General features: G+C 37.4%; 1 protein-coding gene across 2 annotated transcripts; it reads left to right on the top strand.

Moving 5' to 3' along the window:
- The first annotated feature begins 7,278 nt into the window (after window positions 1-7,278).
- Window positions 7,279-13,457, top strand: LOC123910256 (ABC transporter C family member 3-like). 2 transcript variants are annotated; one of them, XM_045961344.1, is made up of 11 exons: window positions 7,392-9,929; window positions 10,070-10,156; window positions 10,235-10,873; window positions 10,986-11,150; window positions 11,283-11,373; window positions 11,503-11,577; window positions 11,688-11,905; window positions 12,136-12,441; window positions 12,554-12,614; window positions 12,723-12,962; window positions 13,049-13,457. In XM_045961344.1, the coding sequence occupies exons 1-11, from the start codon at window positions 7,581-7,583 to the stop codon at window positions 13,165-13,167; spliced, it is 4,350 nt and encodes a 1,449-aa protein (XP_045817300.1). In that variant the 5' UTR covers window positions 7,392-7,580; the 3' UTR covers window positions 13,168-13,457. The 2 variants fall into 2 exon arrangements, with proteins under 2 accessions (XP_045817301.1, XP_045817300.1); XM_045961345.1 differs by having other exon boundaries at window positions 7,279-9,929; window positions 11,283-11,577.
- The last annotated feature ends 1,194 nt before the right edge of the window (window positions 13,458-14,651 follow it).

Below are 14,651 nucleotides of genomic sequence, written 5' to 3'. Positions count from 1 at the left end.
ATAGACTGTACCGCTTCATCCTTCTCCTTGGATAGTTTAGAGAGTTTCTCAGCCTGGGCAGCAGCATTCTCCTTGAGCTTAGCCTCCGAAGCGGCATAGCTTTCTTTAACTTTAGACAGCTTTTCTTCATACTCTTTCTTCAGTCTCTCTGTCTCGCCCTCCCTTTCTTCCTTCAACTTTTTAATGTCATCCTCCAGCTTCGCCTTGATTCCAGAATACCTCTTCTCAATATCAGCGAGGTTATCATCAACCATCTTCACCTTCTGCCTCGCCTCCATAACCTCTTGCTCCTGGCGGTTTGTCAACAGATAATTGAGAAGAGTACCCTTGACTTCATACTCTAAGGCTTTCTTCCTCAGGTCTTCCGTCGAAGTGTTGGTGAAGCGAGTCATGTCACCCACCATGGTTACTCCTCTCTCAATGAACTCCAGAGGATCGAAGGAGCTCCAGGAAAGGGGCGCAGCGGTTTCAGCATCTTGAGAAGGAGGCTGAGAAGAACTGGAAGCCGCACCTTTGCCCTTGTCGGCACCCCCAGCATTTTGAATAGTTTTCTCTATCTTTTGTTTTTTGGGAGGAGGAGGAGCAGCACCCCCGTTTCCCTCCGCTTCAGCAGCTGTCTTTCCAGGGATCTCAACACGGATCCGCCCTTCATGCTTCTTCTTGCTCCGCCCTTCCTTCGTAGCAGCTTCCTCCACTTGCAGCTTTTTCAGGGGATCAGTCACCTCGACAACAGGATTGGCTCTTTGCTGGCGAGCTTTAGCCAAGAATGCCAGTCTCTCCTCATTAGAAATAGTCCTCATTCTCTCTGCAAAAATAAAAAGAGGCAAAGAAATACAAGTTAGTAACGAGGCGAGATCAGCATTAAACAAATAAAAGATACAAATTTATCACTTACGCAAATATTCTTCCAAGGCGCCACTATTACCCTCACATCTAAGAACGTCAGAGGTATCCATAAGGGCATAGGAATCAAGGAAGTTGACGGTCTCTTGCTCAAAGTCGCTCAGAGCCTCAAAGACGGCTCCCTTGATAAGCCTAGGGTTTTTGGTCCAATAGAAAGGAAATAAAGGATCCTCAACCTCATCATACATCAGGTCAGGAAATTTCTCATCATGGCGAACCCGAAGGAAAGAATCTTTGAAGTTTTTGAAATTGGAGGCATATAAGCTTAGGAGACGACGGTTGGGTTGACTACTAAGGGAAACTAGAGATTGAGGTTTTAGGTTCTTTATTTGGTAAAAAGAGAAGAAAACACCAACAGAAGGGTCTAGGTTAAAACCGGAACACATTACCTCGAAAGCTTTTATAAAGGCCCAACTATTAGGATGAAGTTGGGTGGGGGCGACATTAAGAACCCTCAACATCTCAGCCTCGAAAGAGGTGAAAGGCAACCAAATATTGAGGGGCTGGATCACGCCAGTATAAAGATAGAAATAATCTGGCGGGGTAACATTCTGGAGAAACACGAACTCGCCCTCCCTGACGGGCTCGGTTATAATCAAATCTTCACGAAGAAGGGAATCAGAGAGTTTGACAGCTTTCCTAAAGCTCCTCACCATCTCCACACTAGTATACTTTGAAGAAACTTCCATGGTGACTGGAGCGTAGTCGGCAACCACCAGGTCTCGGCAGGGGTTCTTCCGCTTTCCTGTGAAAGAGGAAGGGGAGATTATGACGCAATCACTGTCATTACTACTATCACTACTATCACTATCACTACTACTACTCCCAACATCAAAACCCCATAATTCCGAATAAAACCCCCGGCTATTAAGAACGCCGTTAGCCCTAGTATAGTGGGCTTGAACTTGTTGCGCCCACTCGAGATAACTAGGAGAAGAAATAGGAACTCTCCCACCATCATCCTCATCTAACTCCCTCAAAATAACCATTTGTTCTAAACCTAATTAAAAAATTAGGGTTCCTACTCAAGACAGACCAAATCGGCAAAAAGGAGTAAGGTATGAAAGAAAGAATACCTCAAAGGAATTGACAAAGCTTGGAGAAATAAACTGGAAGCGTTCTAATCGTTGAACAAAGGCTTGCTGGATCGAAGAAGGATATGCGAAAGAGAATGCTGATTCGCGAGAAGAAATAAGTAAAGGGAAAGAAGAAACGGAGATACTACTTATAAAGAAGGAAATCTTTTCGTTTTGGTTGAAGTCCAGAGGTCGAAGTAAGAAGTACCAAGTGCGCCGTCGGATTAAATACGCGTCAAAAAGCGTGTATCCCGAGAATAAGTTTTGGAAGATTTATCGTCAAATAGTTATCACCCTAAAAGGCGAACATGAAGTCGCCTCGAAACACAATGCGCCTCTGGAATGACCACGCCAAAAGTACAAACCTCGCCTTTTTTGAGCATAATATAAATTAACAGGAAAAACGCTCAAAAAGAGAAAAAATTCAAGATTAAGGAGAAAGCAAAACACAAGAACAATAAATTCAGCCCTAGACCAAAAATCTTTATTAATTTCGAAAAATAAAGGTACAACGACAGAAAGCAAAATTACAAAGAAAAACTAATCTTAAAAGTCCTATCACTCGGACTCGGAATCTTTTGGCGCAGGCTCAGGGAAAGTCATCTTGGATTCCACGGTGACCCGAGACCCCTCTTCTTCACTAGACGAAGAAGCACGAAGCTCAGGAGGAACGTAGGTCTCCAGAAACGAAACGTAATCCTCATCGCCACTACCAGAATCGGAGGTATCCGAGGAAAGGACGATAACCTCCACCTTTTTGACATCCTTAGACCTTCGGGAGCGAGTGAAGTTGGAAGTAGACACCTCTACCCTTTTCTTCCTTCGCTGAGGCGGGGTGCTTCTGGCAACAGGTTTTTTCGCATTGTTATTTTCCATAATAAAGATTCAAAACAAGTTGATGAAATAGGAGAATAACAGTTGATATTTATAGCCAATCTTGCCCAACCCTAACATCGTTATTAACGGTCGTAATTAATGCTGGGACGGTCGCAACTACTTTGGTTTGACTATCTTGAGAACCGTTATTTTTTATCTTTCCAAGGAGTCAATGTTTGACCCATTTAAGTTAATGGAGATTTTAGAGGAGGGCGATACTAGCAGAAATAGAAAGCAGCGTGTAACGGAAAAGGAAAGATTGAAATTCAAATTGCTTAAAGGGAAATACAACGAAAGCAAAAAGTATGAAGAACAAACAAGGAATGTCTTAAATGCAAATTACAAACACGCAAGAAAAAAAAGCATAAAGGGAAAAGTTGGCGAGCAGGAACTTCATGGCATGGTGGAACCTCCCAATTCACTGGCATCGGCGACGGCGATACGATGCATCTCCTCCAACGCTCGTTTCACCCTTTTCGCCTTCACCATGTTTTCTTCAATAGGCTTCAAATCCTCTCTCAGTTCGTTCTGCTTGTCCAATAGGTCCACCAGGGAGTGACGCCTAGAAATCAGCTTAGTGACATCGTCCCTGATTTCGCCTTGAAGAGCCCTTTTCCTCTTCACCAGCGGCTTCATCTCTTTATTCAGCATCGCCAGACGATCATCCACTCTGCGCTCCTCATTGAAGCATATCCCCAAGATCTCCTCTTGCACACCCATAGTCTCCTTCGTAATCTCTATCTGGCTGTCAACAGCTTCAGTGACTTCGGCGTGGCACTCCTTCACATTTTCCACAGCGATCACAAAGGATGCACTATCCTTCAGTTCCTTCTCCAGACGAAGCACACTATCGAGAAAGCGTTTCTCTTCTTTGGTCAACCTCCAGCAGTAGTCGTTAAGCTCCTTGACGAATTCAGAAAATTCGCCAAAATCCTCCATCAAGTCTTCAGTATTTATGGTCAGCATGCGACGGAGCCGCTTGATAACCGGAGAGGCGGGAGACTGACCGCATTCAAAAGGAGGATTTTTGGGAGACATAATGTGGAAAAGAAGTCTAAAAGGTTAGCGAACAACAAAGGATGAGTTGATCAGGGCGCTCAACGCTTCATTTATAGATAAAGAAATCTCATCGTGGCAGTAGTTAGTGGGGAGACGGTTGAGGAAAATTATACATGAACAGAGGAACGTGCGCCAGGGAGTGGGAGAGGATGTAACTTCGCGCCATAATATTGAGAGGGAAAATTCGAATCACATTCAAGTACTTCACCCCTTTGGACTTCGTACTTGGGGGGCTGTGGACCGGGCAATGGGCTTAAAAGCAAAACCAAACTAGCCCAATTAATATGAGAAAGGAAACAGGCCCAAAACAATTAAATTTTAAACGTCCATTCGGCGATACGAGGCTTGGGCGAGGTAGGTAACGATGGATAACGCCCATAAGACGGATTTACCCACGAGAAAGAAATATCTTCATCCTTCCCTAGCGATTAACTTGGGAATGAAGAAAACAACTCCTTGAAACTGCCATGGCTTGGAGACCAAGGTTTTTATTCCTACTTTCACGCTGCATCACCGGAAAAGGCGCTGAAGACCGGATTTGTAGGAACCCTAGCTTGGAGAAGAAGGCTTCAATGGTCTATAAATAGTTTCATATTTCCATCTGTAAAGGGGGATCGAATTCTGACTTATAAACTCCCAGGGTTGTTGGGATTGAACTGAGTGTAATCACACCATTTGATCAATAATACAAACCCCCTTGTTTTTTACCAGAACAAGTCCAATTAGACGATATTGAACGAATTGTGAAAAATTGAATTTCTTAATACAAGTAAGTATAATTAGATAGGTTTACATATGAACGTATGTGTTTCAAGTTGAAGGAATTTGATCTATAAATTTTGATTTCTTTAGTCACGATCAACATTATTAGTTGAGACTTGATAGTCATTTCATATTAACTAGATTTCTTAAGTCATAATTAATCTAACTAGTTGAGGTTTAACTGTTTGACTGTCAAAATTTGAATTCTTAAATGTTTCTCATTCCAATTTGGTCAAGTTGAACAGTCAGAATGATAATATTTGATCTTCTTGGTCTCTTTCAATCTAGTTGGTTGTGACTTAACAATTATTTCATAATAACTAGGTTTCTTGAGCAATATTAGCCCAACAATATGAGGTTGAACCATTAGATTGTTGAAATTCAACTTCTTAAGTATTAATTATTCCATTTAGGTCAAATTGAATAGATTAACTGAGATGAATTGATTCTCATAGTCACAATTGAGAAAATTAGTTGAGACTTAACACTCATTGAATTTGAACTAGGTTTCTTGAGTCATAATTAATCTAACTAGCGTCGACAATTAAATCATAAGTGTTTCCATTTAATTTGGTCAATTTATTTCCTTGGTTCTTATCTATAGAAATGGTAGAGACTTAATAATCCGTTCCTGGTAACTAGGTTTTTTGAGTAACAATTAGTCAAATTAGTTGATATCGAGCCGTTATATTGCCAAAAAATTGAATCCAATGTGTGTCATTCCAATTAGGTAGTATTGAATTGTTTGAGAGAAAATTTAACTTCTGGTAGAATTTTTTTTTTTTGAGAAATCACGATCAGTAGAATTAGTAGAATTAGTTACGACTTAATAGTCATTTCATAGGAACTAAGTTTCTTAATTGACTGTTAGTTCGGTTACCATTAGAGTATCGAAAATAAGTTAATTGTTAGAGAGAAATATTTTTTATAAGCTAAAAAATAAAAGCTAAATAAAATTTGGTCCGTGAAGGATTCTTAAATAACCGTTAGATTGGTTAGTTGGGATTTAATCATTATTTATTTGTATAATTTTTTTATAAGTTTAAAAATAAGTTAATCCAAACATGCCAATAAAAGATTGTAATTTCGTAAAAATTTATTCAAAAAATAAAAAGTAAAATAAAAATTAACCCAAGAGAGATTTGAACCCATCACAATTGAATAATAAAACATACATCGTACCGTATTACGTACCCACAAGGCAAATGAGCATTTTATTAAATAAGTTTGTTAGTTATTTTTTTTTATATTAATCTTTTGTTTTATATTGTTAAAATAAAATAAAAAATAGAAATAGAAAGAGCGTGTAAACCTAAAGCAACATCCCTAACTTTGATTGGCCGCCGCGCATGATGAACAAACAACAAGATCTTTTAATTTTGATTTTCTTTCAGAAATACTACTATTCTAATGCAAAATTAACAAATCCTTGAACCTCAATTTTCTTCAAAAATACTATCTTTCTAACAAAAATTAACAACATCTTTCAATTTTGATTTTCTTCAAATATAAACCTTCTATATATAATCATGGTATCAATCGTACGAATCTACACACAATGAGTCATCTTATTTTACTTTAATTAACTTTTTTAATCAAAACAACCGCATAGGTTTTTTGTTTTGCCCCAACCCCCAACATTGTACTAGATTGTTTGTGGCTGCTGCCAAGCTTTGCAATGTTCACGACCGACAACTTCATAAAAAAGTTATTGGTAACCATCACAGTTCCTATTGGCCTCCATACACGAGCAGTATTCAATTTTCTTTGAAACTAATTGAGTAATTTGTTAAAACTAGTACATTAATTGCTGGTACAATTATAAAGAAGGAGAATATTGTGATACTAAAACTAAAGGAGATGATGGATATGAGAAAAGGGGGCAAAAACAAAATCCATGGTTGTTCCCTTGCTCCCTTCTATTTTATGTGCCATCTTTATTCATATAATAATAATAATATAATAAAACGTTTAAGGCTAGCTAAGTGAATAAAGGGCGGAGAGACCGAGAAAATTAACCAGAGGTTGGGGCAAAGACAAGATCCATGATTGTTCCCTACTATTAAGCATTTTTCATGCTTTTATCAGTACAGAGACTACCTTTCATGCACAGTGTAAAATCCTATAGTTAACTAAATAGCCAATTCTTTTCATCACAACACAAACAATAAACAGCAACATGAATAAGAGAGAAGACCAATTTCCCAACCTTTGAAAAAACCTAAAAATAGAAGATTAAAATACAGAGAGAAAAGAAAAACCCTAAAAAGTATTATTTCGGCGGTGGAAGAAGAACGGCGCCGTGGAGAGAGGAAGAGGGGAATGAAGAACATATCAAGGACAGGGAAGAGAGGAAATGTTTCAAAATTACTTGAAACATGTTATAAGAGTTTTAAATTACAAAAATTCTTATGGTGTCCTTTTGAAATTTCTGGAAATTAAAATAGTAATTTAGAAAACTCATATTTAAATAAGTCTTGAAATGATATGTTAAATTATCATTACACGTGGACCAATTAAAATTATACACCTCAGCAATGTATCGGTACATGTACACATAATATGTGTACCGGAGTGTTCACCATAATAGAATAGATGAGCCATGAACACATTCAAAATGCAATCTTTTATTTACGTTTCTGTTTTGTTGCCATATATGAATTTTGTTTTTGATATACAATTCAATTTATTATTTTGTAGAATTGACTTGAAAATATGCTGAATTAAATAGGTTAGATATACAATAATTCCACAATCTGTAATAATAACGTTTCAGTACAAATTTCAGCTTGATAATTTCACATTATTAATTATTAAAAACCATTCAATCACATATTCATCTACTACATCAATTGCGTGAAAAAATCATTGTTTTTGCCTCTTCTTCTGTTTCATGGTTTAACTATGTTGTTTGTTTTGTCTTCCACCTCACTGATCATGAAACTTGACACTGATTTTCTTTTAAAACCCATTTTCCTACATGGGTTATCTAGCATACTTCATGTACTATTGCTTGTGGCTCTTTTAGTCTCATGGGTTTGGAAAAAAACTACAACTTGTGTTGTGATCAATAATGATTTTAAGGAGACACCCAACAACACTTGGTTTAAAGTGACAAAGTTTTCTTGTATTGGTTTTTCTTCTTTCAATTTTCTTTTGTTTATCTTTAATTACTTTTATTGGTCAGAAGAAAATGTTGTTACCCTTTTTGATTTAGCTCTCAAAACAGTTACTTGGTGTGTTGTTTTTGTATGTTTACATAAAGGATTCTCCTTTTTCTTCAGTTCAGGTCAAAGAAAAAGAACAACGTTTTCATTCTTCTTTAGAGCTTGGTGTGTTTTTTATCTCTTTGTTTCTTGTTATTGCTTTGTGATCGACATTGTTGTTTTGTATGAAAATCATATTGAGTTAAGGATTCAATGCATGGTTTCTGTTGTGGTATCCTTTTGTGTTGGTTTGTTCTTCTGTTATGTGGGATATTGTGTGAAAAATGAGACTGAAGAAGAAGGTGATACAACTCTTCAAGAACCTCTTTTGAATGGTAATGAGACTAAAGGGAGTGACACTGTTACTCCCTTTTCAAATGCTACAATTCTAAGCCTTCTCACCTTCACTTGGGTCGGTCCACTCATTGCATTTGGCAATAAGAAGACCATTGACCTTGAAGATGTTCCTCAGCTAGATAGTGGTTATAGTGTGGTTGGAGCTTTTCCAACTTTCAGAGACAAAGTTGAAGCTGATTGTGGTGCAATCAATAGATTAACAACAATGAAGTTGGTTAAGTCATTGATAATCTCAGGGTGGAAAGAGATTCTTATCACTGCTTTTCTTGCATTGGCAGACACTTGTGCTTCTTATGTTGGTCCTTATCTTATTGAGTCTTTTGTTCAATACCTTGATGGAAAAAGGCTATATGAGAATCAAGGCTATGTTATGGTTTCTGCTTTTATATTTTCAAAGCTCGTAGAATGCTTCGCAAAAAGACATTGGTTCTTTAGGTTGAAGCTACTCGGAATTCGAATCCGAGCACTGCTTGTAACTATGATATATGATAAAGCCTTAACACTTTCATGTCAATCAAGGCAGTGTCACACTTCTGGAGAAATAATCAATTTCATTACCGTTGATGTCGAAAGAGTTAGTAATTTCAGTTGGTACATGCATGAGTTGTGGATATTAGCTTTGAAAGTTACATTGGCATTGTTGATTTTGTATAAAAACCTTGGGCTTGCTTCAGTCGCTGCTTTTTTTACAACCATCATTGTTATGTTGGCAAATATTCCATTTGGATCATTACAAGAGAAGTTTCAAAATAAGTTGATGGAGTCAAAGGATACTAGAATGAAGAGCACATCTGAAACTTTAAGGAACATGAGGATCCTCAAACTACAAGGATGGGAAATGAAGTTTCTATCGAAAATAATTGAGCTCAGGAATGCCGAACAAGGCTGGTTAAAAAAAATTCTTTTTACCAAAGCCATCGCTACATTTTTCTTTGAGAGTTCAGATACGCTTGTATGTGTGGTTACATTTGGTACTTGTATGCTCATAGGGATCCCACTTGAATCAGGGAAGATTCTGTCAGCACTTGCAACACTCGGGATTCTTACTGGGCCTATTTATAATCTTCCGGATGTAATTTCAGCGATAGCACAAACTAAAGTTTCCCTTGATAGGATCACGTCCTTCCTTCGTCTTGATGACTTGCAGTTTGATGTTGTCGAAAAGCTTCCTGTAGGAAGTTCTGATACTTCAATTGAAATGGTTGATGGGAATTTTTCTTGGGATTTATCTTCACCTACTCCAACTTTGCAGAACATAAACCTCAAAGTTTTTCATGGCATGAAGGTTGCTGTTTGCGGTACTGTTGGATCGGGCAAGTCTACTTTACTTTCATGTGTATTGGGAGAAGTACCAAAGATATCAGGTATCCTTAAAGTTTGTGGGAAAAAGGCCTATGTTGCTCAATCACCATGGATTCAAAGTGGCAAGATAGAGGATAATATATTGTTTGGTGAACACATGGTTAGGGAAAGGTATGAGAAGGTACTTGACGCATGTTCCCTGAAGAAAGATCTCGAAATCCTGTCATTTGGTGATCAGACGGTTATAGGCGAGCGAGGAATTAATTTGAGTGGTGGACAGAAACAAAGAATACAAATTGCTCGTGCTCTTTATCAAGATGCTGATATATATCTATTTGATGATCCTTTTAGTGCTGTGGATGCTCATACAGGATCTCACCTTTTTAAGGTAACTCATTTTATGTGTTTTGTTAATTATGTGCAACATAAACTGCCTATTTCCTCGATTCACGATTCAGATACTTTCAACAGCATGAAACTTGTGTAATTATATTAGTCGGTGAAATTATTTGCTTAAGTATGTGGCAGGAATGCTTGCTGGGTGCTTTAAGTTCAAAAACAGTTGTTTATGTTACTCATCAAGTGGAGTTCTTACCTGCTGCTGACCTTATATTGGTGAGTATTTATTGTTATTCTATCGTCATAAATTTAAATTGATGGATTTTCTCTTAACTTTTTTTTCGGCCCTTGTAGGTCATGAAAGATGGAAAAATTACTCAAAGTGGAAAGTATGTCGAGCTTGTTAACATTGCAACCGATTTTATGGAACTTATTGGGGCACACAGAGAAGCTTTGTCTACACTTGAATCATTTGATGGAGGAAAAACATCTAATGAAAAAAGTACATTAGAACAAGAAGTAAATATCTCTGATATTCGTGAAGAGGCAAACAAAGAAGTGAAAAATGGTAAAGCAGATGATAAAGGTGAACCGAAAGGCCAACTTGTTAAAGAAGAAGAAAGGGAGAAAGGTAAAGTTGGGTTTTCAGTCTATTGGAAGTATATCACAACTGCATATGGAGGAGTTTTCGTACCGTTCATATTATTAGCTCAGATTCTTTACAAAACTCTTCTAATTGGAAGCGACTATTGGATTATGTTGAAAACTCCCATATCAGCAGATGTGAAGCCACCTGTTGAAGAAACGACTCTTATTGAAGTCTATGTTGGTTTGACCATAGGAAGTTCTTTATGCGCTCTTGTTATAGAATTGTTACTTGTTATAGTTGGTTATAAGACAGCTACTATACTCTTCAATAAAATGCACTTGTGCATCTTTCGCGCCCCCATGTCATTTTTCGATTCTACTCCAAGTGGAAGAATCCTTAATAGAGTATGTCATACCGCGATTCTTTCTGTATCTTGTCAGTTGTTTTTAATAACTATAACTATAACTATGGATTACTTTGTCTTTTATCGTTTTCTTCCTCGTTATTGTCTTGCAGGCTTCTACTGACCAAAGTTCAGTGGATACAACCATTCCTTATCGAATTGGCTCATTTTCCTTTATTGTGATCTCGCTTCTGGGAACTATAGCAGTGATATCTGAGGTTGCATGGCAAGTTTTCATTGTCTTTGTACCCGTGATGGCAGTCAGCATTTGGTATCAGGTATTATTTTATTTGGAACATCAAAGCTTTAACATCACAAATTAAATACCATTTTTTTTCCGTTGCAAATTTGACTCCATTCTATAACATTATAAGGTGATGCTTAAGAACTTTGGAACTTGTAATCTGCAGCAATATTATTTACCATCAGCCCGTGAACTGTCACGTTTAATTGGAATATGCAGAGCCCCGATGATTCAATACTTTGAGGAAACAATTTCAGGTACTTCAACCATTAGAAGCTTTGATCAACAGTCAAGATTTCATGAAACAAATATGAAATTGTCTGACGAGTTTTTTCGACCAATGTTCAACATCGCTGCTGCTATGGAGTGGTTATCTTTCCGCATAGATATTTTATCTTCCATCATATTTGCCTTTTCCTTGATATTCTTGATATCGATTCCACCTGGAATCATAAATCCAAGTACGTAATTCAAGTTTGGTATCATATATCAATCAAAATTTACCCTGCTTGTGTCATGAGTAGTTGTGCATAATTGTTTCTCTTTTGTGTCATTTGTCTGATTTTTTAAGGCATTGCTGGTCTAGCTGTTACTTATGGTCTAACTTTAAACATGGTACAATCTGTGGCGATATGGAATCTTGGTAACTTGGAGAGCAATATTATATCGGTAGAAAGGATCCTTCAATATACAACCATTCTTAGTGAGCCTCCCCTTGTTTTAGAAGAAGAAAATAGACCAGATCCTTCTTGGCCTGCATACGGCAAAGTTGATCTACGGAACTTGCAGGTAGCAGGAATTTTTTCACCATTTTGATGCCTAATATGTTAAGGTTCTCTATTTTCTTTCATTTTGAAATCAATTGATTGTTGAAATTCATGCTAAGGTTCTTTTTCCTAAATGGTTAAAAATTGGCTTATGAATTGTGCTCTGGATACAACATGGTCCATAGTGTAATTTTTTTTTATAAGATGTCTATGCTCCATTCAACATTTGTAATTATTTGTTCCGTGATGAAGGTACGATATGCTGCTCATCTTCCGCTTGTGTTGCGTGGCCTGACATGCACATTTCATGGAGGATTGAAAACTGGCATTGTTGGTAGAACAGGTAGCGGCAAATCAACTCTTATACAAACACTTTTCCGACTCATTGAACCTACTGCTGGGGAAGTTATCATTGACAGCATCAACATCTCTTCAATCGGACTGCATGATTTGAGGTCTCGACTAAGCATTATTCCGCAAGATCCAACAATGTTTGAGGGGACGGTGAGAAGTAATTTGGACCCCCTTGAAGAGTACACTGATGAACAAATATGGGAGGTCTGTTGTTTTTTATTCGTCGAAATAAATGCAATGACAGTGACACTTGTTTTAACCAAAATTTTAGACTTGCAATTGTTCTTTAAATATTGATTTTCATTATTTAAAATAGGCATTGGATAAGTGTCAACTCGGAGATGAAGTTAGAAAGAAAGGAAAGCTTGACTCTTCAGGTTTGTCTTCTAGTTTTGCTGAACATAAATAGAGTATATAGTGTTTATTTCTATACTCTTGATTCTTAAACCTATTGCTAGCTAATGTGGAAGTTGATGGTTTTATAGTTAGTGAAAATGGTGAGAATTGGAGCATGGGTCAGAGGCAGTTGGTTTGCCTAGGTAGGGTTCTATTAAAGAAGAGCAAGATTTTGGTGCTTGATGAAGCCACTGCATCAGTTGATACAGCTACAGATAATTTGATTCAACAAACTCTTAGGGAACATTTCACAGACTCTACTGTCATTACCATTGCACACCGAATAACTTCTGTTCTTGACAGTGATATGGTTCTACTTCTTAGTCAAGGTTAGGAACAAACACCGTTATTCTTTATTAAAATAAGTTCCTTGTTTTGTTTTTCTTTCTGATTTTTCTTGTGTATTGGTTTAAAGGACTTATTGAGGAGTATGACTCCCCAACCACATTGCTCGAGGATAAGTCATCATCTTTTGCTAAGCTTGTTGCAGAGTATACCATGAGATCCAACTCAAAATTTAGAGAAATTTGTTGATCAGTACCGTCCGAAATAAAAGTTTCTTGTTGAAGATGAAAATTTTGGGGGAAGAAGGGGGAAGTATCTTATTAGTAGGGTTTGTAATTCTTCTTCCATTAAGCATGTTTGATAGAAAAATCCAATAGGGAAGAATTACAGAATGAAACTAAATCCAATTACTTTAAATGCATTAATTGATGGTATGGTTATGATAGTTGCTAAGGCATCAATGCAATAATTAGCTTCACAATAGGTGTAACAGACCTTCAATTTCCTCAAGAATAAAGCTCAACCTATGTATTTAGAAATTGACTTTGCAGTGATTATATATTTAGAACCCGTTTAGTTAAATTTTTCACACATACTCAAAGGAAAAAAAGTTCAATATGATTATTTAACTGCTATATATTTTAACTCTTTAAGTAGAAATAAACTCCTACACTTCAACTTAGTTTATTGGTAAAGATCTTCAAAATTTAGAAAGGTTTTTGTCAACCATATTTGTATATTCATTCCTTAGTTTTCTCATAGTTGTTTACTATATTTGTTTTTTTTTTTTTTTTGTACAAGATGATGAAAAAGGAAAAGACAAAAAGAAAATTATCTAGAAAAAATAGTCCCACTAGCATCAGTTAGTAGGAGAAGACTCATTCCATCCGGCGGAACAGCTATAGGAGAATAAGCTTCAGGATTGCGAGCTCCAAACTTGGCCAAGAAATCTGCACAAGTGTTCCCCTCCCGAAGAGTATGCAACAACCTAACCCTCCAGTTTCTAGTGAGAAGATCCTTTATGTTATAGATAATCGCTGCATAGTGGTGCCACTCATTTACATGATTAGATAACAGCTTAATCACGATTTTGGAGTCAGAATAGCACCACAAATCCTTAATGTCCATCTCCCACGCCAAAACTAAACCATGGTACACTGCCAATAATTCCGCATGAAGGATATTCGAAAAGCCTATATTTCCAGCAAAACCGTGCACCCACGCCCCGTCAGAGTTCCGAATCAAACCTCCGAAGCCAGAGATACCTGGATTGCCGATGCTGCTGCCATCAACATTCAGAATCATCTCGATACCACCATGTGCATTCCAGCGAACCATTGTAGTGGTTGGACTTATGTTGGGTTTAAGAAAACACGTTCTTAGCAGTTGAGTCAGGTTCTCGGTGTTCGTCCTGAGAGTAAAGTAAGAGGTTACTTCATTTTCCATACACAGGAGATTCCTCGCGCGCCAAATCCACCACACGGCAGCTAGAAACAGAAAACTAGAGGGACCATCTATGCCATTGCGCAGCCATCCATACAAATTATCACCCTGGAAGAATGTCTGGTCCACAAAACCGATAGCTTTCCAGAAACACTTTATGAACTCACAATTTCTTAAACAGTGTAAGGTTGTCTCTTCCTCAATGTTGCATCTAGGACACAAGTTAACCTGAAGCAAACCTCGATGGGAAAGCATAGTTTTAGTTGGAAGGGCATTATGGAGAGCTGTCC

The sequence above is a fragment of the Trifolium pratense genome, linkage group LG2 (genome assembly GCF_020283565.1).
Source record: "Trifolium pratense cultivar HEN17-A07 linkage group LG2, ARS_RC_1.1, whole genome shotgun sequence".
In the NCBI taxonomy this organism is placed as follows: domain Eukaryota; kingdom Viridiplantae; phylum Streptophyta; class Magnoliopsida; order Fabales; family Fabaceae; genus Trifolium; species Trifolium pratense.
Note: the sequence above shows the minus strand (reverse complement) of the source record. Positions and strands in the feature narration are given on the sequence as shown.